The sequence below is a fragment of the Sphaerodactylus townsendi genome, linkage group LG10 (genome assembly GCF_021028975.2).
Source record: "Sphaerodactylus townsendi isolate TG3544 linkage group LG10, MPM_Stown_v2.3, whole genome shotgun sequence".
Classification (NCBI taxonomy): Eukaryota; Metazoa; Chordata; class Lepidosauria; order Squamata; family Sphaerodactylidae; genus Sphaerodactylus; species Sphaerodactylus townsendi.
In genome coordinates, this window is record NC_059434.1 from 48,080,603 (window position 1) to 48,106,953 (window position 26,351).

Here is a 26,351-nt window from a genome sequence, read left to right on the forward strand (position 1 = left end):
GAAAATACTACGCTTGTTTTTATATAAGCAAATAAAAATGCAAAGGTAAAAGGCCTACAAACTGGCTACTGGCAACAGAGAGGAAGACAGGACAGAGGAGTCTGAAGTCAACAGACAGGGTAGTGGGAACACAGTTACACTGCCTCAGGAAAAAGGTATACTCCATGCAGATAAAAGAGCATAAACTAACATCTTCCCTTGAAACCTAACCCTGTGCTAAAGAAAAATAATGTTATTAAAACTTTATTAAATAGAAACATCAACCTGATTACTATTTAAATTGCTGACTGGCATAGTGCCATTTTAAAGTTATAAAACAAGATTTCTGCAAATGATTAATTGTGGCTATTAAATCATGGTTGTGACATCAACCCAATTTTGTACCTCGAGGTGACACAAGCATCCTTTTGTTAGCCATGCAAGACCACATGGAACTAGTTTTCTACAGGAAACGTGCCTTTTAGCATGTTCCCTGAAGTACTTGGCCTTTGGGGATTTACATTCTAGTACAAATATTTGAAAGAATGGCTTTAAAAAATAATAATGAAAAGGCTTCTAAGATAACTGAAACAAGGACTGACATAATGGTTTATTCAATTTGAATGGTGTGATTTATTATAACATTTACTGTAGTAAACAGAGTTAATTCTGAAGAGGCATTCCCTTTTTATTCTTCATGCACTTATTCAAAACTGCCATGACACACACAGTCTTCAAACTCCCTTTTTTATTTACACACACATTAACTTTTAAAATCTGATATTACCAAAATAGTGGGAGGGGGGAGGGGACATTCTTGGTGAAAAAGAGCGCCTTGGGTGAAAATTTGCTTTGACTACTTCGGGAAAGATGGGAGGATTTTTCCCCCTCAGAGCAAAATAGGAAAGGTGGTTTCCTTATGCAATTACTGAGCAGGCCCAAAGGCAGTTCTATGTGTTTTTTAGCTGATGTTTTAGCCAAAAAATAGCAGCATTACAAAGAAAAGAAGTTACAGCTTCAAACTGGTGACAATAGGGCTGGTGTTGGAAATCTCTTGCTATTACAATTGATATCTTGGTGATCAAGACCAGTTCACCTGGAGAAAATGGCTGCTTTGGAGGGTGAACTATATGGTATTGTACCCCATTTAAGTCCCTACCTTCCCCAAACCTCAGGTTCCACTCCAAAATCTCCAGATGTTTCTGAATCTGGAGGTGGCAACCCTAGATGAGAATAAAATAAACGGAAAGAGTTGTTTGGCAGATGAAACCGAGGCATCTTGTGGGTTCAAAGTTTTCTTTGGCTGATCACTCAGAACGCTTATCTCGTGATTCTTCTCTACACAGTGGGCTTGCAGAGGGCACTCCTCGCATTTCTCTGTTTACACGTGAGGAAGCAGCCCACTGTCTGCTCCACAGCTGCTCGCTGAAGTCTCAACCGGCCTTTCCTTTTGCTGCTTCTCTTAACTCCGCCCATCAACACCCTAAAAGACACGGATCTTTCTGATATTCTCTTCCCCTCCCTTCCCCTACAAATACACATACACTCTCACTCTCTCTCTTCCTGCTGCTGCTACTGATTTTTAAAATAGAAGCTTGTCTGAAAGAAAATTTTAAAGATGCGCTCCCAATTATTAGGGAGGGCAGAAGCATAACGAGAGAGGAGGGGTAGAGCTAGAAAGAGAACCTTCTATTCCTCTGCAAAAGCCAACTCTATATTACTATATTGATGTATCGATACAAGCATTTAGAGATGCAAGCAAAGGCGTATCAGGGGGAAATGGGGTGGCAGGGCTCAGTGGTGTGAGGCTGGGGCTCACGTCTTTTGGTCCCTATAGGCCGTACACCTCTGGATGCAGGAAGGAATCAGCAACAAGGAGGAGGGCAACGGGGAAGCATGCAAAGCAATAGTGTGGCTCAGGGTGTGGTGTGGCTCAGGGATAGGACTGCTCCAAGCCCTGCTCCCAGCCATTGTGCAGATCAAACCCCACCCCCGGCCTCTGTGCAGGCCAGCAGGGCCTGGGGAGGGCAAAAGCCAGCCTTCTTGCAAGCAGAGGCGTATCAGGAGGAAATGGCACACAGAAACAATCCCTTCTCCGGGTGCCCCCCACGCGCGCCCACCCCCATGCCCACCATGCTCAGGGGTGTGGCTCCGGGGGGGAGGGTGCTGAGCTCTGCCCCGGCCTGCACAGAAGGTGTGGCATGACTCAAGGGTGAGGCTGCCCACCTCCAAGCCCTGCGCCCAGCCTCTGTGCAGGTCGGCAGGGCCTGGGGAGGGCAAAAGCCAGTCTGAATGGAGACCAGGGGGCAGGGCTCGGTGGTGTGAGACTAGGGCTCACGCCTTTTGCTCCCTATAGGTATAGGCCATACGACTCTGGATGCAGGAAGGAGTCAGCAACAAGAAGAAGGGCAATGGGGAAGTGTGCAAAGCAGTGTGAGGGAATTGAGGTGTGAAACTAGGCAGGCTGGCTGTGGTTGGAGGAAAGAGGTCTGGGCTAAGCTGTGCCCACTCATAAATCTACCTGCTCTGGTTACAAAGCAAAATTAAATTTGTCCTAGAATGGTTTCACTTCCTGCGGGGAGAACAGAAAGTAGAAACAGGGCTTGAGGAAATACGTCTGACGCACATTTGCCCCCTATCATGCAGAAGATTCCTTGTGTGTAATTGGCCTTTGAGGACTTAATGCAGTATTCATGGCCTCCACTACACTCTCGGTGTTTAAATATAAAGGAAATATTGCTAATGGGGAAAGCTCAAATGGGGAAAGCTCAAAAAATTAACCCTTCCTATTATAGAATACTCAGTCTTAGGCAAGTCAGGGGCGTACCGCCATGGGGACAGATGGGGTCAAATGAGCCCAGGTAAAACGGCAGAGGGGGTGTAAAATTGCCCCCACTCCCCTTGCACCGACCTGGCTCGATAGTGCCTGTCCAGTCGCCTCCTTCCCTCCTACCTCCCCAACATAATCTGAAATGGATCCATATGAACAGCTTTATAGTTTACTGTGTTTGTAAATTTGTAAACATCTAGAAAATAGTTTGGAGTTCTTCTAAATACTGGCTGTTTTATAAAACTTAGAAAACACTGGCATTTTTTCTAAATGTGTTAAGCCCTCACAGCATTTTTCCCCTTTTCACTGATAATGGGCATCCTGGTTGTTGAACTTTACTCACTAACATGTTCCATTTTCCAGATGGACTTCCATTTCTTCTACATCTCAATGAATTTCCTCTTAATTCCACCTTTCTCCCAACTGGTTCCCCACTAAAGGAAAAATAACCACTATTGCTCTATTTTGATACATACCTCCAAAAATGCATTAGTAGGCCGGAGCATGCAGGCAACATAGAATTTTCCTCTGTACTCAAAAGATACAGTAGTAAAGCTAAGTGCTTCAGGGATAGCCAGAAAAAAAGAAAGGATCCAAATGCCAATGATTTCAATAGCAGTAATCAAGGGGACTCCAATTCCCTGCACACGACTCCAAGAAGCAACTGCTCTGTACCTGTAATAAATACAGAAACATGAAATCCCAAGCTTGAACACATTATTAGAAGTCAGAACATTTAAGGAAGGGTTAATATGATAAGCACATTTCAAGATTTTTAAAAACATGAATTGCAGTTGACCACTAGATTACAATAATACATAGACTTAAATGACCATTTTGAGAATATCACCACATAAATAGATTCATGAAAGGGTGGTCTAAATGCACCTAACCAGTGGTGGGATCCAAAAACTTTAATAACAGGTTCCGATGGTGGTGGGATTCAAACAGTGGCGCCGCCACACACACGCACCTCCAGTCCCTATTGGGCAGGGAGGTTGCTTTAGTAACCCCTTCTCGGCACTCAGAAAAAATTAGTAACCACTTCTAGAGAAGTGGTGAGAACTGGTTGCATCCCACCTCTGCACCTAACCTTCATTCAGGATATGTAGTGGCCAAAATGTGACTAGCAACTCAACAGAATAGAGTAATACAGCATGGATTATGACAGTTTCAAATGCTACCCAACAACAAACATAATATGCTACTCCTTGTATTCACTTGGCACCTTCAGCTAATATCGAACTTCTGTGCTTGTTACACTTACACATACAAAATATTGTCAGCTAACAAGTTTTTAAAAACAATAATGTGCCCTCTAGTCTCTAATCAACTTTTATTGTATTCTGACCATATGATAAAACCGGTAGGCTTTCCTACTTTACAAAACAGAAATCCACATGGAATATCAGGAACTACATATCAGGGAATATATTCCAGCTCAGTCATTCTTATTTTTCTTTTAAGCATGAATTTCTCTGTGAATATCAAACACATCACCAGAAATGCAACACTCCATAAAGTCACTAAGGACAGACCTCCAAATTAAGCTGCTATTCCTCTAAGCCTCAACAGAATTTAGCTCCTGACCAAACTAGATGGTACGGTGTTCATGAGTTCAACCTGTGGACATGACCACACCACAGTGGGACTAGCCAGTCTTGTCCCCCCACCCCACCAATAGACACACCTTTTCAAGTGCTGAGAAAGTTCTGTGAGATGATGATATGCCAATATAGTCTCCACACTATTGAAGAGGTGATTAAAGGGGAGAAGAGTTTCGTACGGTGCTTCCATCATACAAAGAGCTGCACCTAGAAGAGCTTTGTACCTCCTCCAATGACTTACTCATTTAAAAAGGACTACTTTTGCTGCACCCACAATACAGTGTGGGCAATAATGAGACTTCATGAATATAAGATGTGCCATCTGTGATCCCACTGTCCAGCCAATTGGCCATGCTGGCAGGGGCTGATGGGAATTGTAGTCCATGAACATCTGGAGAGCCGCAGGTTGCAGACCTCTGGTCTAGGATGTAAGAGTTCTGCAAACACTCATCATCTTATTGATTACAAACTGCTTAGAAGGATAATTGGGTATCATTTACAATTATAACAGTAGTGTGGGAGATGCCTGACACCACTGTGACCCAAGACTGAATTGTTTTTCCACACATTTTCAATAAATATTTCTTCCTATAAAAATAAATCAGTTTGACTGATGTACTCTACAACCCATTTACATTATTTTGGCAACTGCTGAGTAGCCATCCAGACAGAAAATGGACCCTTCCTCCACGACTGAAAGGATTCCCACCACCACCATTCATTTCCAATATGACAAAGAAATATCTCCCACTCATCCAAGGCAGGCTCTAATTGCTTGCAGGCCTGGGAGATATATCAGGCTGTTACTCAGTCTGAATCATTTCCTTAATCCAGAAGCATTTGGATAGCAGAATAGTTTATTGCTAAATGGCTGAAAAGAAGTTCTCTGCCTTCTGTCCCAGAAAGGACAGGAAGGCATTGTGCCTTTGAACTTAGAAAGTGAATTTATTGCACCTACTCTTTTTCAATTCCAGAAAACAAAGAAGAAAAACCAAACAAATGTTTAGAGACTTTGCATTAACTGTGTATTAATTAGGAGGCCCTGATACTTCCCACACAGTACTTCTGTCCACAATCTGTTGGCAAACCAACCCATCTGGATTACAGCAGTACAGAATGATAACATTAAATTAAGCAGAAGTTTAAAAAACAAAATAGTTGTCAGTTGCACAGCTTTCTGAACACACAAACAAAAAATTGAGTTACTTGTCTTACAGCCAAACAAATCAGAATCATTTGTGTATTCAAACCTATACTGTATCTACGAAAAATTGTTCACAGACTATAATAATACATTCTTACCTGTCCACACTCAAAGCACAGAGGTTAAGGACTGTGATTCCAACAGAAGCCTTCTGAATAAAGGGAACACATTTGCAAAGAAAATATCCAAAATTTGTGTTTAGAAAGGGAAAGCTTTCAGCATGAAGCTAAAGGATGGGAAAAAAAGAAACATTAGAAACATTAAATCAAGAAGGTAACCAAACTTCTTCTTAGGATACATCTGTCAATCAAAATCCTCCAGATCAATCTATCATTTCAATTGGCATGTAAGCAAACATAAAAAATCAAGAAAGAAATGGGAATTACTGTGGCCTTGCTGGTGTTCTGGAAACCATGACTCTAGGTATGACAAGTTGATGCAACATCCCATTTGCCAGAGTTCTTCTTTATGGGGGGATGTTAGAATATGACACATCAATTATATTCCAAGGTGGCTTCTTCTGATTTAAAATATATTTTATTGCATTACCATAAGGCAAATGGTGTTTCTATACCTTAACAAAATGGCGAAAACCGAAGCACTCGACGATAACCGAGACAACATTTTTGCTGAAAGAATCGGCGAGAACAGAAACTGACGAACTCCGAAGGCGACGAAAACCAAGGTTCCGCTGTAGACAAAAAGGGCAGCTGCACTGGGACCGGTGAAGGGAGGGGCCCTGCCTGCCCACCACCCACCAAGGGAACGAGGGAAAGAAAAGTGCAGCATCCCACCACACCCCAAATCCTGTCCAGAACTTGGGACACCTGCTCACAGTGACAGCCGCTTACAATTGCCCCATCTAAGGCTCAAACAGTTGGTTTAGCAGTAGTTGCTGGGTCATACTTCATTTGAGAACTGAACAATCAGCTTCTAGCAATGGTTTATACCTGCCTCCTACAGGGTGAGGGCTGTCCCTTGCTGAGGCCTGGCAAAGGGCTAGAAGTGCTTCTGGGCCTCCATCCTGGACTTCTGCCTGGGGCCCTAGAATCACTAAGACTGCCCTTGGCTGCACAAGGAATTGATGGAAGCCTAGAAAGAAAGTATGCTGCCCACTAGGGTATGATTAGTAACGAAAGAGAAATCTCACTAAGCTCTGACAAAAGATACAGCCCAATATACAGCCTGAGGCAGCTTCCAGAGGGCTTTCTAGCAGGATGGGGAAGCAGAAAATACAAATTCCATCCCTGCTTCTAGAAACCCCTCTATAGGGCTAACTGGATGTGTAGGTCTAAGTCCTGGGCTGCAGTGTACCTGCCAGCAAAGCTGAGGTACACTGGGCTGCAGTGTACCTGCCAGCAAAGCTGAACTATTGTCAGCTCCACCTTGGGAATGCCCTGACCAGCATTCCTCACACATAAGACCAGAGCAGGAAGTGGCAGAGCGTTGATCAGGAATGCCAAGAAGGGCCCAGGAGGAAGTGATGGGTTAGGAAGGGTTAAGGACAATGGACAGAAGGGCCTGCCAATCCAAGATGCCAGAGAAGGAGTAGGAAGCATCCCAGGGAGCTAGGAGGGGAGAGGGGGTGGAGCAACCCCTTCAAGAGAAACCCAGCAGCCCTAGCCAGGGAGGAAGAAGGGTGGGCATGTATCCTGAAGCACTGGAGAACCTGCCATCCTGGGAGAAGGAGGAGTCAGATTCATCCATCTATGCTTTTCTTTCTGAGGCCACTGAGCTGGAGCAGTACCTAGGGACGCTTGCTCAGGCAACAGAAGGGCAAGAGCTGAGGCAGCCATGGCAGAGCACCTCACAGTTTGGAGTGGAACCTTGGAAAGATGGGATTCGGGAAGGGAGAGGGACCTCAGTGGGGCATAATGCTGTATAGTCTGCTCCTCCAAAGCATCTGTTTTCTCTGTCAACTGGAGATCAGTTGCAATTATTGGAGCTTTCCAAACCATACCTGGAGGTTGGCAACCCTAAAAGGAATGTTGTGTACAACCCCCCCCCCTTTGAATTTGAAAGCATCCCTTCAGGATTTCAGTCTGAGAAAATCAATCAAGAATGACAGGGGGCATAATTACCTGAAACGGCCCCAAAGCTGTGCCCCACCCCTGCTGGATGGGATGCGGTTGAAGGCCAGTGAGCAGGGCTTGGCCTGCCCACTTCTCAGTGTGGAGGCCAGTGTAGAGCTGGCCCGATATCAGATTTCAACGTGGAGGGGGGAAGGGAAGCAGCAAGGGCCCGTTCGAGCATGGGTGGGGCCAGGCTTGGACTAAAGCTGGCTGTTTTGGAGAGTCTTAACTCTTTACTGCTGGCTCCACCCCCAAGCTCCACCACTGGTCAGTTGGAGCTTCAAGCTCAGAGCCAATAGTATAAAGCTAGAGAGGTTGAGAGCAGCCAGTCTCAATCTGAGCTCGGCTGAGGCCAGGCTCAGATCTAGCTCTTAGCTGCAGGCTGCATCTTAGATCTGGGTTCAAGCCTGGCCTCAGCCAGGCTCAAACAGGCCCTTGCTGTTCCCATATCCACACTGGCACACTCAACCTCCACATGGAGATGGGGGCAGGGCAAGTCTGACTGGCCTTGTTTGTGATTTCCATGTGCAGACTGTAAATGGAACGAGCCCCGTTCACTACGCTCTATGGGAAGTTCTTGACTGGGTGCAACTGGGGAGCATGGGGAGCATGGGGCGCGGCTGCAAAAGGCATCCCCCCCAGAAGTGACGCCTTGCTGCTTGAGAGCCCCTTGACCTGTCTAGATATGCTGCTGATGGTTGAGAAGGCTCCATTTCCTCACAGTCAGCAGAAATGTGGGGGGAATGCATCGGTCATGGCTTCTTCCATATGTGTGTATGTTTGTATGTAGGTGTACACAAACATTTGTTCTGTACAGCACTGTAGATATTATGTCTGATGTTACATATAATTTTGCTAATAATCTCAAAATTGGGAAGGAGACAGCCCAGAGGAAAGAAAATACATTTTTGAAGACAATTAGGGACAAAAAAACCCATCTTTTTATGTCTATCCATGTAGTACAAAATATTAGCTAAACACTCCATAGCCGCCTCCCTCATTACAAGCTTCAACTAATTAACAACATTTTTCATAGCTGAGTAATGACAACACACTTTACTAAAGCAGATTAACATCTCAAATTGGATCCAGACTTTTTTTTTCTTACTCAGATTCATCCAGTTCCCACCTCATATGGCTTTTTTGATTTCAGGTCCCTTGATCCCCAGCACAATGGTCAAGACCCTTTTCACCAGCAGTAGAACCGGCGGGAAACAAACTACTCTGTCAATTTCTTTTCCATTTGTAGAGTGGTAACATCTGAGTTTAACTTGTAACCAGAGATGAAATCCGTATTCCCTTATTTTCTACTGGATTAGAGTTGGGTGCTATATTTGAGCAAGTGGATGTATTACAGCAGTGGATCAAATCAACGATAGGTGATCCACAGCCCTAAGTCCCAGCATACATTCTTTCCCTGGGAAACCTGGTGCACCAGGACACCAGGTAAGAAATTTACAGAAGGCTTCCAAGCTAGTTGAGGGGCCACTTGGAATATTAGAAATACTTGAGGGGGTGGGACAGGAGAAGAGTGGCCAAACAGCCTCTGCCTGCTTCCAAATGACTTGGGCTAGGTGTCTTATTTCAAATCTTCATAAACAAGATAGAAGAAAAAGAATGGATTTATACCCCCTCCCCCTTTCTCTCCTGTAAGGAAATTCAAAGGGGCTTACAATCTCCTTTCCCTTCCCCCCTCACAACAAACACCCTGTGAGGTAGGTGGGGCTGAGAGAGCTCCGAGAAGCTGTGACTAGCCCCCAAGGTCACCCAGCTGGCGTATGTTGAAGTGCACAGGCTAATCTGAATTCTCCAGATAAGCCTCCACAGCTCAACCAGCAGAGTGGAGAATCAAACCTGGTTCCTCCAGATTAAAGTACACCTGCTCTTAACCACTATGCCACTGCTGCTCCTGATTTCTGATATGAAACTGTTTTATAGCCGTATCTTTTAAGACATCCTGAATAATGGCTGGCACAGCAAAATTCTGGCCACATATTTTAATGGCAGAATAGGAAACTTTTCACATTTGACGGTTTTGCTTCTGGAATTCAGGAGAACTGACTAGACAGCCACAACTTCTTGTAGATCTGTTCTTTTATAAACATGCTTTTCCCATCCTAACAATGGAACAGTAATAAACAAGGTAGAAGAACTCAGAACATTCCATTTGTATGATTTTTAAATGTCACTAGGAAGTCTGCGTTCTGCTTGTTACTTATAATTATTTTAAGCATCATGCATATACTTGTTGCTGTATAAAGATGCTTTGTACAATCTACAAAGCAAACATGTTTTTAAGTACGCTGTGGGAACCCACAGAACATAAGTTACAGTGATGCCTGGTTCTCTGATGTCGACATCTCAGATCAGTGAGGAGAACTACTTTGTGTGTGTAAAGTGTTGTCAAGTTGCAGCCAATTTATGGCAACCCAGTAGGGGTTTCAAGGGAAGACACTAACAGAGAAGGGTTGCCAAGCATTGCCTTCCTATGTATAGTGACCCTGGAATTCCTTGGTGGTCCCTCATTCAAGTTCTAACCAGGGCTGACCCTGCTTAACTTCTGAGCTCTGACGAGATCAGCCTAGCCTGGGACATCCAGGTCAAGGAAAGAACAGCTTTAAGCATTCCTAAAATACTGCATGTACCCACTTCACAAAGAGTTTGTTTTCAAAATATTGCCAGCAAAAATAACTGTCACTGAGTTCAATAGGCCTTACTCTCAAGGAAAAGTCTATTATGTTGTCTATGCTTACCATTTGTCACTTTGGCTAGTAGTCACTAATAGCCCGATTCTCCATGAATCTCTTTAATCCCCTGTTTAAAGATATGTGTTAGTGGCCATCACTACATCCACTGGCAGCGTATTCCACCACTTAATTATGAGTTGAGTAAAGAAATATTTCCTTTATTCATTCTGAATCTATTGCCCATCAGCTTCACCGGGGACCCCTGAGTTTTACTTTCATGGGAGAGAGAGAGAGAACTTTCTTTACCCTTTGCATCCGTTTTAAAAGTGCTATCCTGCTCCCCCCTTTCTAAGCTGAAAAGCAAAAACACAATGAATTTAGAAAGAGACGCCAAATGGATTAAAAAAAAACACTTTTCAGAGGGATAGCCATGCTTGCGTGCTGCTGCCTGGAGTCTTATGTCTCAATAAATTCATTGGTCTTTAAGGTGTCCCAAAACTTATAGTTATTCAAAGTTAGTTGAAGTTTTGCCTTATTATGTTACAAAGTCGAAAAAGCATTTCTTGTGGTATTTTTATTGTATGGGCAGCATGGTTATGTGCTTTTAAAACTGAGCAGGCAGTCCTGGCCAAGCTCTCTCCCATTTAAGCAGAGCTGTTTTCCTTCAGGGAAATAACCCAGTATTCTGATGTGTGCACTCATCTGTCAAATGCTGCCTTGCTGCAAAAAAAATTATGGTGAATTCCCAGAACTATTTTTGCATCTTGTTTTCAGTAGTCTTTTCAGATTGCAAAAACAACCAAAGAAGTGTTAAAGTGTTAAAAAGCGTGGGTTTTTTAAATAAAAACACTAATTATGAAGGTTGTAAATAAACTGCTATTTTAATGACAACTAGACTATGTACAGTATCATTTGGGTAGAATAAATAAGCAGAAGTTTAAGGGGTGAGTTTCACCTAAACACATTGCATTGCTGTGGACATGGCCTATATGTAATATTATTGAAAGTGGCACAAATTTGCTTTCTTGGGGACAATCTGTACAAGATCTATGATTAGTTCCCCCATGTGTAATTTAGCTTCAATGCAAATGGAAGAATTGGTGGATAAAGATCAGTATGTGGCAAGAGGCAAGAGCTTTCCCCACACTTTCCTCATTGCTCAAGATCATCTTCACTCTCCTCCCGCCCCCGTCCCGCCACTTTTAGCTCTCTCCAACAAAGCTTTTCCTCCACTCCATCCAAGCAGCACCAGTCAACAAACCACTGGGGGCAGGGCCTACCCACTCCTAGTATGTTGCTGGCTGGTCCCACTTAGAGGAGGAAAAGGTTGGGTTGGAGGTAGCGGCACGGCAGGAGTTTGCTGGAGGGGGGATTCAGCTGGGGGTTAGGTGGGGCGTCAAAATGCACCCTGTGACCCAGGTGTCAAATGAGCCCCCTCACCCCCATAGATACACCACTGCATGGATGGCCCCTGATACTAGGAACTCTCCCAGGTTGCTGGAGAAATGTTTGCTCCTTTTAGCAGGGTGGAACAAACAAAAGAAGCAAGGACAATGCTTTTTGTACCATTTCCTGCAATTACAAGAGTGAATCAGCAACCCACATCTGAAAAGGAGGGCACCAGTTGTGAGAGCAGCCTTGGGAGGGCAAGGGATGAACAGGTGGCAGACAATCAACTCAGCTTCCTCTAGAATTAGCACTGCCTATACCTGGGAGGGTGTATGTGAGTAAATGGGATTAAAGTTGTCAATTCCAGATTGGAAAATTCCTGGAGATTTGGGAGTGGGGCTTGAGGAGAGACTTGAGGTATGATACCATACAGCTGGCCCTCCAAAGTGAGCATTTTCTCCAGGGAAACTGTTCTCTACAATCTGGGAATCAGTTGTAATTCCAGGAAATCTCTAGGCCCCATTTGGAGGTTGGCAATCCTACATGGGATGTATCCACATACAAGAGATACATCTTACATGGGATACAGCACCATTGCCTTGTTCCAGAAATCTCACTGAGTTGTTCTTTTCCCATTATCCTTCCCTGTCTTCCTCTTGCTTCCACAACTTCCTTCCTGTGTAAGAACGAAGAGTGGAATAAGCAAGGGTGGTACAATGCCTGGCATGATTGAACTGGCTTTGCTGCCAGCTACTCAGTGATGCACGGGCTCTACGCAGTGAGGTTTCTTTGCACCAACATGATAAAGTACCCACTTTCCTGTTGCTTTTAGTTATTTTTAAAAAGTAATTGAAAACAAGCCTTTCATTTTAAAAAATTAGCAAAATCTGTCTAACTTAACAGATCTTTCCCATGATATCCCCCCTCACATACAGTTTGCTGTTTTCTTAGTTTCAAAAGACGTTTCTCAAGCAGTTAAATGCACAACATGGATAAAAGACCAGATATATATCACAGACTCAGACTCATGTGACTTTTTCTTCTGCTGGTTACTTGCCTGCGCTGCACCCCATAACTAGTTACAATCCATTTCCTAGAAACAGAACTGATTAAAAGTGATTCATATGACCATGTTCCACACTTAATGCCACATAATGGATAACTTATGTATGTACGTGGGTCAGCACAGAGTTTTAACTCTGAAAATGGACCCAGCTGATCCATTCGGCTACCAGTCATTAAGTATACAAGTACAGAGAAACCGAGCATATGTAAACTGGGCTTTGAGAATGCTAGTTTGTTTTACCATCAATCACGCATGAAAATCACGCATGTTTTACCACAAATCACGCATGTGCTTAGGTTCACAGGTCCCAAAAGGCAGCATTTCACTAGATCAGAGGCAAAAAGGATCCACCAGGTTCATAAGTTGAAAGGAATGGAGAAAGTGGACATCAATTGTAATAGTTTGTTCAGTAATCCATTAACTAAACCTGGCCCTAGCAACATTAAATGCATTCAGAATTTAGATCATAAACACACTATAAATTTACATTTGCATCCTATCAGTTTTGACTTCTTAAAAGTGTTGCTGTAAAACAAAGATGGTGCTACTTGATTATTGTCTTGTGTAACTAAAGTTCTTTTGCCAAGTCTCTGAAAAAGAAGCCATGAAACAAATCCTAGGGATTAGTGCCCCATCCTGCTTTCTTTTATTTTGTATGCCTTATTTGTTCACTGTACTGATCCGGAAAGCTCAGGTTAGCTCCATCTTGTGAGATCTCGGAAGATAAGCAGGGTTGGCCCTGGCTAGTATTTTGATGGGAGACCACCAAGGTCACTAAACAAAACACCTGTAATGTTTCTTGGCCAGAAAACCAAACAGGGTTGCCTCGTGTCAGTTGTGACTTGACTGGGAAAATGGAAAAAAATGTAAGTTGGAAAAAGAATAAGATTAAAATTGTGTCTGATTTTCCTTTGATTGTATTTTAATTTAATATTGTTCATCGCTAGCAGTAAACATTTAATGAGTAATATGTAGATAAGTATATTAAAGTAACAGTGGTGTTGGATTATACTATGCAAACACAGTATGAGGGTTTGAGGATACAGCTTGTGAAATGTGTCACACGATATTTGTTAGTCATGAGGACTGGATTGGATGGAATAAGAGAGGCATGGAGGCCACTTTTCGAGTGTGCTTGTTTCTTTCAGTTTTATGAATGCAGTGGTGGTCCAGTAGTAGAGAGCAGTGGTAGTCAGAGGCGTACAGCCCTGTCCCTGGGTGCATGCCTTTTGGTACAGCCTATAGGGACATAGGCATACAGCCTATAGGGACATAGGCGTACAGCCTATAGGGACATGGGAGTCACCCATGTCTCCAGGCGCACACCTTTTGGTCACATTGGGGAGCACCAGGTGCCCCCCACGTAACGAAATGGTGTGGCCCCCAGTTGCACACCACCGAGCCCTGACTCCCTGCAGGGAGGCGAGTGGTGGGGCTTGACAGCAGCAGCGCCCACCTGGATTGCCTGCCACCACCAAGGCCCACCCCGGCCTCCTTGCAGGCCAGCTTTTGCCCTCCCCAGGCCCTGGGGACAGCAGGAGCCGGCCTGCAGAGAGGTGGTAGTGGGGCTTGGTCTGAGCCCCATCCCCTGCCCCGAGTGCGGGGGGGGTGCACGGGGCGCCCATCGGAGGTGTTGCCCCTGGGTGCCATTTCCCCTTGATATGCTTCTGGTGGTAGTACTTATGTATGTGTAAAATGTCGTTAAGTCCATGGTGACATATAGGAAAGAGCTTTCAAAGGCAAGTGAGAAGGAGAGATGGTTTGCCATTGCCTCACTCTGCAGAGTCCTCCTTGGTGGTCTTCCTTCCAAGCACTGACCATGCTTAGCTTCTGAGATCTGAAGAGATCAGGCTATACCCGTGGTGGCGAACCTTTGGCACTCCAGATGTTATGGACTACAATTCCCATCAGCCCCTGTCAGCATGGCCAATTGGGCATGCTGATGGGAATTGTAGTCCATAACATCTGGAGTGCCAAAGGTTCGCCACCACTGGGCTATACCCTTCACCAGTAGTGCCTAGAAGACTAGAATTCCAATCCCTCCCTGATATGGAAGAACTTTATAGCATCTGACTACCAAGTAACAGGCTAGTCAAGCTAAATCAGGGTAAAGAAACAGAAGTTTGTTAGTTTATTTCCACTTTGAAATCTACTGCAGTATGTGAACAAGGACACTGGGATAAAAATCTGTGATAAGAAATGCAAGCTCAAGAAGTCTGTTTTTCAAGTTACTTATCTTGCTACACAGGGCACTAAACTGTGATTCAATTCCTTCTGGTACAATCAACTTCAAAAGGCAGAATTGGGTAGTTTCCTTTACTCCACGGCTATAGATACACAGTAAGCAGAGTTACACCCTTTAAGTCCACTGAAGAAAATGGACCTGGAGTAACTTACTTTAGGATTGCATTTGCAATATTCAATCCAATGCTTTTCCATATACAGACATGCAGATGAAGGGGAAAAAATCATCCAAACATTTAGAGTATGATCGTATATGCTATTGATGCCAAATTGTATTTTCACCTATGATTCAGGTGTATGGGACACTTTCTTGGGCCAGTATCTGGATAAGGAGCAATAACCTCAGGCTGAATTCAGATAAGAGATTTTTTTGTAAACTGAACAATCAATCTCCAACTTCACCACGGCTTCTCCCCTCGCTGTATGTCTGGATATCCAAATCTTTCCAAAGTACAAAGCTTGCATAAGGATTAATAATTTGATGACTGGAACATCAATTTACATCTAGTATCTGCTTATGTAAAACAGCCATAGATCCATTGCTATGGACTAAGCTTCATGTCACTTCAAAACTTTTTTCCTCAAAGGAGGCAAGTTACTTGTTCAATTGAGAGCATTCAAGCTGTAACTTTTTAAAAGATGTGATGCGAAGTCATATGCACGTCTGAATTAATTAGCTCTCAGATGGGCATGCATGAGTTAGGATATTCATTGATACAGACGATAATCACATATTTATGTCCAACAACACATTTGTCATTTTGTAAAAGAATTTCAAATAAAATGAAATGCTGCCGATTTTTTTTTACCTTATATGTTGTAATTGGGATATCGATGATTATGTAGATGAGGTCTCCTAGTGCTAAGCTAGCTATTAGCGCATTGGGGCCATTCCTCATACATTTGTTCTGGTAGATAATCCTCAACAGAGTTACATTTCCAACCAGCCCAATGATGAAAATGGCACACGATAGCACTGTGTTGATATATTTGAAAGCGTGATTAAATTTAGTACGCTGTTCACAAAGAATAGTTTTGTTAGGCTGTATCCGCTGACTGGGTTCACTGGTAGCAAAAAGTAATTTGGGTTCTATTCCAGAGTAAGTTGTGAAATAGTTTCCAGAGTCTGTAAGATTTGCATAGTGTCTGTTGGGATCATCACAGAAGACCAATCCAGGTATTAAAAGCGCCAGGATAATCCCAAAATGAAAGGCTTCCATCTTCAAATCCAGAAATTAATATCTTAAATATTGTCTGTTTTACTTACTTCACCTACAAAGAGAAACAATGAAAATATTTATGTTGGAATATCAGCACACTAATTCAGGTTTTAAAATCAGTTATCTGGTATTTTATTCCTAGTTCATGAATAACAATGAAATTTTGATTTTAAATATACTTGTAAGTTTCACACACTGATTTCAAGAAATCATAAATTTAAAACTAGTGTTATTACTTGCATTCACTAAATGAGATACAGCTTGATCTTTACATGTGTGCGAGCACACACTTGTATCAAATCTCCATTAATTTCAAAGACACGTTGATTAGAGTTCAAAAGTGTAGTCACAATGCAACACTATGAACTCAAGGACAGAATATTTAAAAATATGTTCCAGTAAAGTCAGTGCAACACTCCCATGGAAGTTTGCTTACAGTCAGTAACACGTATATTTCCAGTTCCCAATCCTAAATCCATCCCAGCTAAGCACTGATAAATTGCATTGATTCAAGTTTTTTCAAAAATCAAAGAAATGTACTTAGGGTCATACAAAGACAAAAATTATACATATAAAATACAAAATACACACTGAGAGGTGAAAAACTTTTGCACTTGAAAGACCAGCAATGCCATTTTTCTTAAAAACAAGGGTAGCTAAAAAAAAAAAAACACCTCTAGACATATCCAAGACCATTTTTCTTCGGCAATAACTGTTAGTCACCCTAAACAAAACCGCCATTACATGCCAAAAAGACTCGAAGCAAAAAATCATGCTTAGATCATTCAGCCAGTGACTCAGTTCCCTTCCTCTGCATCATCCTTCTTGAGTCCATTATAGGAGATAGTTTCTGGACTACCCTGTCTTATCCATGGCACAATCAATGCTAATGCTAAATTCTGGGAAATAAAGGCAGAATGCGTACAATAAATACATGTTGGCCAATTTATTGATGGGAACCATGACACGATGCAGCCCAGCTACAGTTGTATGTGTACTTACTTGGGATTGTCCCATTGAATTTAGTGGGACTTCAAAGCTGAATATGCATTGAATTGGGATGCCTGTGTCCTCGATCCCAATAAAGAGTAAGTGCTGAGCTCTGATTGCATTGTGAGTCTTCCCATACCCATGACAGTTAGGTGTGCTTGAGTCCAGCAAAACCTTGAAATAGACAGCAGCAGCTTATATTATGTACCATGGGTGTCTTTGGAGTATTATGAACAGAAATAGTTTTCTATCTTCAACTCTTTGTTACACAACCCCCCAAATAAACTTTTCTATCTGCTTATCAGAAAGGAAGAACTGTTGTTATCTCAGTTTTCATCCCTGCAAGAATAATCATTAATCAGTTTAACAACATTTGGACTGTGCCCATTTTATAATTATTTATTTATAACCGATCAGTCAGTCTAATTTAGTTTTGGAATGCAGTGTGTGTGTGTGTGTGGGGGGGGTCATTCCATTTTTTAAAAAGAGAAAACTTTTTAGGATGGAAATGTCATGTTGGTTTAAATCCCGGAATTTGGGATGATCTTGATGTACGTGGAGTTGAAGTTCTCTTACTATGAGGCCGCCCAGGAAGGAACAATCGAAATTGTTAGAAAGGACTAAGTAGTCAGGAATCGCTATACAAGTTTTCGGGGATCCTCCACACGCTAAATCGGGGTTTCCTAGGCCGGCTCCATTCATTTCACAGACTTTTAAAACGCACAATTCCTGACTCTGTCTGGTGTTTCCAAACCCTCCCGCCACATGGGGGGGGGGGGGGGGGGAAGCAGGCTGGAAAGGGGGATTTTTAGCAGACAAACGGCAACAGGGGAAAGGGTTAAGCGGCACCTCCCCCGCTCCCTATCTCAGGCCCGGCGGCTGCTTTTCATTAAGGGGCTGGGGAGTGAGCGAGGGGCAACCGCTGCAGACAAAGCAAAGCTAGCTCAGTTTGCTGGGGGACGACATCCAATCCGCCTTCTCTCCTCCTGCACCCGGGCAACTTTAAGCGTCCAGGGGCTGGCCTCGCCGGCGCCCCAGCCAAAGCGCTTCTCATCACTAGGCGAAACGGCATCCTCGGATGCTGTCGCTGCAGCCCGGTGGAAACATCCCGCCTCGGCCACCTCCGGTGCGCGAAACCAACCCAAGTGCTTCAAACAGACACCCACCGTTTTGTTCCTGGCCAAAGAGAACCGCGCCGGCTGCACCGTGCAAGGGGTCCCGTCCCGCGCCAGTTCCAGTTCGGACCATGGGAGGCTGCGGGAGAGACGCGCCGCAAAGTTTGCGGGGAATCCTTCAGGGTCTGTCTGGCTGGCCGGCCGGCCGGCTGGCTGGCTGGCTTTCCTAGGGGAGGAAAGGGACCTCTTAGCAAATCCTCCCGTCTCCGTCTGGCTGGGTGGGATTCCGACTCCGCAGCCTCCTCAGCCCCCTCCCTCCAGCCCAAGCGGAGCCCCGGCCAATGCTCCAAACTCCGAGACGGCCTCCCGGGCAAAAGAAGGGAATGCGAAACGCCTTAACCATTTCCTCCCTGGATTGGAGGCGGGGCTGTGCCCACTCGCTTGAGAAAGACGGATGAGACATCAGCCTGGGCAGACGCCTACAGCCTAGGCTAGGGGGATGATCCTGGAAGAGAAGAGGGCACACACGGCAGGGGGCTCGTAGCTTGTTACAGTCTACTCAGAATCTCGCCTCAGGGGTGAGGAACATGTCCCAAGTTCACATAAGGAAGAACAAGTAGATATGCCGATTTCTCACGTGTACGTTTAGGAAAACATCATTGTGAAGTGTCCCTTAAATTTATGAAAAGAGCCCCACAACTTTTGAGACAACGATCTCATAAGCAGATCAGTCTTTTGACTCTGACAGCTGTCATCTCTTGTATTGTATCCTATCCTTCTTCCAAGAAACTCAAGATAGTACTCTTGCCCTCTGTTTATGCTCACAATAGCCCTTCGCAGTAGCTTAGACATATACCAGAAAGTGACACTGAGCTTCATGACTTTAGTAGAAATTTCCATTGTTTGACACACCGCCTGCTAGCTGCTACATCACACTGGCTCTCTCTCTCTCTCTCTCTCTCTCTCTCTTATGTTTGTAATTCTCCATCCAGAAGCACACTTAGGCCATACAGAATTGGTAGTTGTGGATCAGATTTTTTAACCCTTGCTTCAGCTTCTGGGGAGGGGATGTTGCTCACTAGAACCTCGGGTGATTCCCCACTGGCAGAGTCGACCTAGTTTCTACCTAGGTTCGTCACAGCAACTCCCCACTGTCGCTGAGTTCGGCCCGGTTCCCATCAGCTGATGGGAATTGTAGTCCATAACATCTGGAGTACCAAAGGTTCACCACCACTGATCTAAGGTGTTCTAGCCCTTTCACTGGTGACACTTTGACTTATAGGCCCCTTCCATACATGCATAATAATGCACTTTCAATCCACTTTCAATTCACTTTGCAGCTGGATTTACTGTGCAGCATAGCAAAATCCACTTGCAAACAATTGTTGAAGTGGATTGAAAGTGCATTATTCTGCATGTGCCGAAGGGGCCATAGAACAATCCTTAGTAAGTAGAGTTCACTCATCTATGCCCACTGAAAACGATGGACTTAGAAGGGTGTAACTCAGATAGGACTGTACCATTAAGCAGGTTTAATATTTTCTGGCATGCATTGTAGTCCACACCAAGGCCCAAGGCCCAAGTAGGTTGCATGCATCTGCTTGTATGTGTGAACCAACTGGTTAGTGGGTTGTCACTGTCAACTCTGACAGTCCTTTTCATTTTGATAGGGAGCTGGAAGTTCCTTATCATCTGAACAAGGAATTAGCACTGCCACAACTGGCAAGGCTAACCCTCTAACTTCAACTGCATGTTTCCTTCTGAATGTAGCAACGGGAACTCGGCAGCTAGTGAATATGGATGCAATGATCTAGCCTCATATACACAGCTCCTGACTGGCAAAGAACATATCAAATACAAATACAATACCTTTAATGGCATATAAAAAGTGGTAAAATACAAATAATGTTAAAACCAATTGACTAAAATTTACACAAAGGTTTCACCCTTGATCCAAGTGCCTTTGTTAAAAACCTGGCAACTGATTCAGTAGTGTGGGGATGATGGTCACTAAGCAAGTATGAAACTATTTCCTTGTCTGATCTCACTGAAAATTTCTTCAAGATGTCCTCAAGAAAAAACAACTGATAGACTGCCAAATCTTTACAATGAAGGAGCACGTGTTCAGTTGTTTCGGGTAGGCCCGCTGCGCAGGAACAAGTCCTGTTCTCCTGTGGGATGCCATGATATCTGCCTCTTGTTTGGGCAGTCGGTAGCCTCATATACAAAGCTCCTGACTGGCAAAGAACATATCATGGAAACCAGCTTCTGTATGCATCACCTTCACTTGACTGTGGTGCTGCTGCACAAATGTAGAAAGGACCTGACAAATGTCCTGAGACCATAATAGCATTTTTAAAAATACCCCATTAGATTCAATTAGTGCCTGCCCTTTCACAAGTACTTCAAACCTTTCTTTTTCAATGACATGTGTAAATAAGAGATACCAGATAGTGGAGGCATGCAGCCTGCACAGTTGAAACAAATAGCCCTCAGGCTACAAAAGTACTTTGTAGTAACTATATTCCAGACACTTGATTTCATTAATAATGAGAATGTTTCAAATTTTGGAAGCAATCAGCAATCATCCATGGAGCAAGTGAATGGCTTGCTAACAAATTAAATGGGAAAAGATTCCACCTCTGAGTGAATGCAATGAGTTTGCAAAAACTTGCCCTTAGGAGAAAGGGCTTCTAGTTCACGGTTGGTGAATCTCTTTATTTATGCACTTAAACCCCCCCCCCCTTTTCCCCTTCAATGCAGACACAAAGCAATTTAGAATATCAAAAAGCAACAGAAAACCATCAGTTCTAGGGAATGTTTAAACACAAGTTACCACACAACAAATTTATCTGCCATCAACAAATTAAAGTGGGGGGTGGGGAGCAGGGGTAAGAGAGCACTGCCACTGATGGAAACGGTTGCTCCTCAAACAGGCATGCAGGCCAGCAGGCTGTTCTTGTTGACTTTATTTCTTAAATGAAAGGGTAATTTCATCTTTTTGGTGATTAGGACAGCTGAAATAAATATGAGTGTTGTGGCAACCTAAAGATTAACATAGGCTCATTCCGCACATGCAGAATAATGGACTTTGAAACTGCTTTCAGTGCTCTTTGAAGCTGTGTGGAATGGCAAAATCCACTTGCAAACAGTTGTGAAAGTGGTTTGAAAACGCATTATTTTGCGTGTGTGGAAGGGGCCATAGTTTTATTCTAGCATAACTTTTTGTGGCCTATGTCTGCTTTTTCAGATACTTGTGAAGAGGTGGGCTGTAGTCTATGAACATGCATTTCGGAGTTAAGAAGTGCCAATGTTTAGGTGCACCAAGACTCCTGCTTATTTTTTTTCCTGTAACCACCTACCCACGTGGGTAGCCATGTTAGTCGAGTCATTCCTCATAACAGCCATTAAATGGAATCCTTTGCATTCGCTGCTTAACTTGAAGAATTCTGAGAAACATTTTCTCTAAAAGGAGATGAGAGAATGTTCTCTCCTGTCTGTTTGCTCTATCTTTCCAGCTTCCTGCTTGGTAATGCATCACAACAGAAAGTTGTTTTCTTTCGGATGACAGACACTGTTTTATGTCAGCTTTGCCTCAGTGCCTTCTGGTCTAAGTTGAATACGCAGAGATAATATTAAAACACCTGCGCAGCGCCACGGCTGAAATGTGGTTTAACCTATGCTCATAATCCTGGAAGGTGTTAAGATATTTGGGAATGCTAGCTTCTCAGAGTTTGGTTAAAGAATTGCTGTGATCCTAAACATAATTATTTGAAAGCCTACCCTATTTAGATTTAAACAAAATATATTTTTCAGACTATAATCTACCCACATTTTTTGTATATCAAAGTCAAAACAAACCTTTGGTTGTTGAATAGGCCTATTAGTTAAACATCTGTTTTAAACAGCACTCTGATGTATTGAGAAAGTTCCAGGACAGCCTTAACCAATGTGATCTAAGTCCCAGCAGAATTAGCAGTTTGGTTTGGCCTGACTACAGCAGTGTGTATCATTGTTTCAGGATCTGGTTGGGTCCAGGCTGAACAACATCTAAGGGGGTGCTTGCACCATAGGGACTGCTTGGATTGGCTTGCTCTTGGGCAATGTAGAGAAGATGACAAACAGGGGATGGAGAAAAGTCAGAACTACTCAATACCTTCTTTGCCTTGGTCTTCTCCCAAAAGGAAAACAGTGCTCAACCAGGGGGAAATGGAAGAGAAAATGCAGTAGGGAAAATTAAGCACAGAATAAATAAAGAGGTAGTACAGGAATATCTGGCTACTTTAAATGAATTAAAATCTCCAGGGCCTGATGAACTACATCCCAAAAGAACTGGCAAAGGTAATCTCCGAACCACTTGAAATAATCTTTGACAATTTTTGGAGAACAGAAGTCCCCGCAGACGAGAGGAGGACTAATGTTGTCTCCATCTTCAAAAAGGGAAAAAAGAGGAACCAAACAATTACCACCCAGTCTGTGTGACATCAATACTAGGAAAGAGTCAAGAGCAGATCATTAAACAGAAAGTCTGTAAACACTTTGAAGTAAACACCAGTAAACACCAGTCATTCTAGACTAATCTTATCTCTTTTTTTTGATGGAGTAACAAGCTTGGTAGATGAAGGGAATGCTGTGGATGTAGCATACCTTGATTTCAGTAAGCCCTTTGACAAGGTCCCCCATGACATTCTTGCAAGTATGGTAATAAAATGTGGGCTAGACAATGCTACTACTAGATGGATTTGTAATTGGTTATTGAAGTGGATTCTGAACAGCATTAATATAAATTGGTTCTGGAGGGTTTTCCGGAAAACCCTCCAGAACCAGTTGAATCTGGCTGTGAAAGCCTTCGACAATACATTAATATAAATGTTTAGGATGTTATAAAAATATCCACTCTGGGATTTTGTATTCCAACAGCATGGGAGAACACAAGTGTTGCCAGCCAAAACATACTTTCCCCCCACCTGTTGCACTGAGCTCTTGACAGTTTTACAGTGGCACCCCTAATTTTGTGTGCTGCAGCAGATTCTCTGGGGAGATTTCCCATGGAGGTTTCCTCTGCTTGCAGCTCAGCCGTTTGCTATTTCACAGTAAAAAGTAGACAAATAAAGTTTGTTTAGCCTAGCAATTCTGTGCATATGTCGTTTTTTTGGAGAGGAATGTCTGCGAAACTATGGCATCACAAACACGCACATATTACAGCTTCTCTAATCCTGTTGCCGTAGCTTTGCATGCATTCCCCTAAAAACAAAACAAAAAGGAAAACTGACATGTGAACATTAGGAAGAACTTCCTGACCATAAGGGCTGTTCCACAGTGTAATATGTTGCCTCGAAAGGTGGAGGAGTCTCCTTTTCTCCTTTTAAAACTGAGGCTGGATGGCCATCTGTCAGGGGTGCTATGATTGTGTATCCCTGCATGGCAGGGGTTTGGACTCGACGGCCCTAACTTTAACTACCCAATTTACCCATACTGCAACACTGCACACTGATTAAAACATTACAACCTCTTCATAGAGAGACTTCTGTGTGATGGAAGCTCCTTGTAGAGGCCTTACCATTTGCAAGGTGCTTCCCATGTGAATCAGTTTTATCTGACAGAAAGGTTATTTGTCATGTTGTTGTCTATTATTGACATGGAAATGCTATATCTAAGCAATATCACAACTGTGCGTGGGGATTCTTAATGTGGAACAGTTTTCAGGCAGTTTCATATTGGGGCAATAAGATTCAGATCCTTTTTGAATATTTCAGGATGGACAATGACTCTGATGCAGATTTCTTCTCCAGTGAAGTACTTCTTTGAAGAATATTTGCCCAAATAAATTTAAAGTAATATATTCCATAAATATATCTCATCTCCTTTTAAAGCCATCTATGCTAGTGACCGCCACTACATTCACTGGCACTGAATTCTGCAGATTAATTCCTAGTTTGTCTGGTCTTTACCTATTGCCCATCAACTACATTGGATGCCCTCAAGTTCTAGTATTATGAGAAAGGGAGAAGAAAAAATCCCTCTGGTTTCTCTATATCATGTGTATCTGTCATGTTCCATCTTAGTTGCCTTTTCTTTGTGCTGAAGAGCCCCAAATTCTTTAGCCTTTGCTTATAGGAAAGGATCTACACAACTTGAATAGTTGCCATTTTATTTTCAGTTCCTTTCATAACAATTTCTCCATGATGTAAGCCTTTCTCATTGAGTCAGTGTTTCCATCCTTCTTAGTCACCATTATACTTCATATCTCATCAGCATACTTAATTTGAACATACAGCCTCATCCAGAGGTGGGGCAGAATCTGCCAGTGGGAGAGCTGTGGAGTTAAGCTGGCAGATTTGTCCTCCCTGGGGCATTTACCCTGGTGGAGAGGTGAATCCTCTGGTGGGTGGCCACTGCCACCCTTCCAGGCAGCGGACACTTCACAGGACACCGCGCCAGCATCCCTGTGCCTTGCTGATGTAGTGGGGGCAATCTGGGGGCATGGCTGGTTTGGAGCTGACATTAGTTGGCTTCTTCCCAGCCATTTTCCCAATTGTCCCAGGGATTGCACTGTAAGTCTATCAAATGTCTGTTAAATCCTCCTCTGTATGTCTATCAAATCATCCTCATCCAAGTGCTCTCTAAACCTCTCAAAAACTTCAAAATGTTGAGGTGCTAGGACTTCCCATTGCAAAAGCTATACTGATTTTCCCTCAGCATGCTTTGCTTTGCTTTTCTATTCATTCATTCATTCATTCATTCATTCATTCATTCATTCATTCATTCATTCATTCATTCATTCATTCCCTACCTTTCTTCCCAGTGGGGGAACCAAGCAGCTTACATAGTTATCCTCCAGTGACAAAGGGAGGGGGAACTGTGTGTGGGCCCCCTCCCGCGCCGCCCCGCCCCTGACATGTGACTGCAATGGCAGCCCCCCGGTGTGAGCCGCCCCAGATATCCCCATTACATCTATGCCCCTGTTATCCTCTCCTCCATTTTATTCTCAAAACAACTTGGCTCAAATTATTTCCTGAAAATCACTGATAAATTAAAACATGAAGCTGGGGAAAGCTGTGTGTTAGTCAACAACAGTCCTATCTCTAAGCATGCTGTGTGGCTCTGAACAACCGTATTTTTCAGTCATCACTATCAGCTCTCACACACAAGCTGGAATATTATCTTCTTTGTCTTACTATTTCCAGATTTGTTATTTGCAACAATGCAGAGGTTCTAAGATGGATTTTTAATTAATGGCTTGGAATAGGGAAGAGCTGTTTTCTCTCCACAGACATGGCAATAGTTGAATTTTATGCAGAAAAAATATTAAGATATGTTTCATCTTCAGAATCTTTAAAATTCAATTTGTCACAATTATAGAACCTGGGCAATGGAAACAAGAACATCAGTTTTCAACATTATATATGACCTATTTGAGATTATCCTTGTTTAATGATGGATTAGGCAAGATGACTTATGTTTAAAAAAATTGAAAATGTTTTCCCAGATGTTTCCATTTAAGAAAGTAAGATGTGAAATACAAATCCAATTCTTTACAGCTTGTGCACATTTATATTTGTCATATTCATGAGCCTGCTATGTTAAAACCTTAATTTAGTGAGGTAAACAGCATAAACAATAAACGAATGCAATTAAAGTTCATAATATAAGCTAAACGAAAAGAAATTTATTTTCTGAAACATGTGAATAGTGACAAGGCCTGAGCATGGTCCCCTTTCAATAGCTGCAAGCCCTGCATGCATACAAAGATCTGGATTTCATGGCTATTAATATATTTAGAGTGTGTCCAAAATGCAACATGAACTTATCAAGAATAGCTCACTTCCCCATTTGTACAGTAAATGGAATGACCGCAGGCTTGATGAGAAGAAAACTTTTATCACCTCGTTGACTCTTTGAAAACAATTTTGTCAGCTGAAGCTCATAAGGAAAAGAGAACCATGTA

At 43.1% G+C, this 26,351-nt stretch overlaps 1 protein-coding gene across 2 annotated transcripts in view; it reads right to left on the reverse strand.

The window, feature by feature from the left end:
* The window catches only part of EDNRA (endothelin receptor type A), a 36,607-nt gene extending 17,834 nt beyond the window's left edge, over window positions 1-18,773 (reverse strand). Inside the window, exons 1-5 of one of the 2 annotated variants that reach the window (XM_048510177.1) lie at window positions 18,455-18,773; window positions 17,301-17,462; window positions 15,888-16,350; window positions 5,719-5,846; window positions 3,286-3,484 (exon numbers count right to left, since the gene is read on the reverse strand). In XM_048510177.1, coding sequence (XP_048366134.1) covers window positions 3,286-3,484; window positions 5,719-5,846; window positions 15,888-16,298 — 738 coding nt within the window. In that variant the 5' untranslated portion in view covers window positions 16,299-16,350; window positions 17,301-17,462; window positions 18,455-18,773. The remainder of the gene's footprint in view (window positions 1-3,285; window positions 3,485-5,718; window positions 5,847-15,887; window positions 16,351-17,300; window positions 17,463-18,454) is intronic. The other variant, XM_048510176.1, reaches the window with a different exon arrangement.
* Between the last annotated feature and the right edge of the window lie 7,578 nt (window positions 18,774-26,351).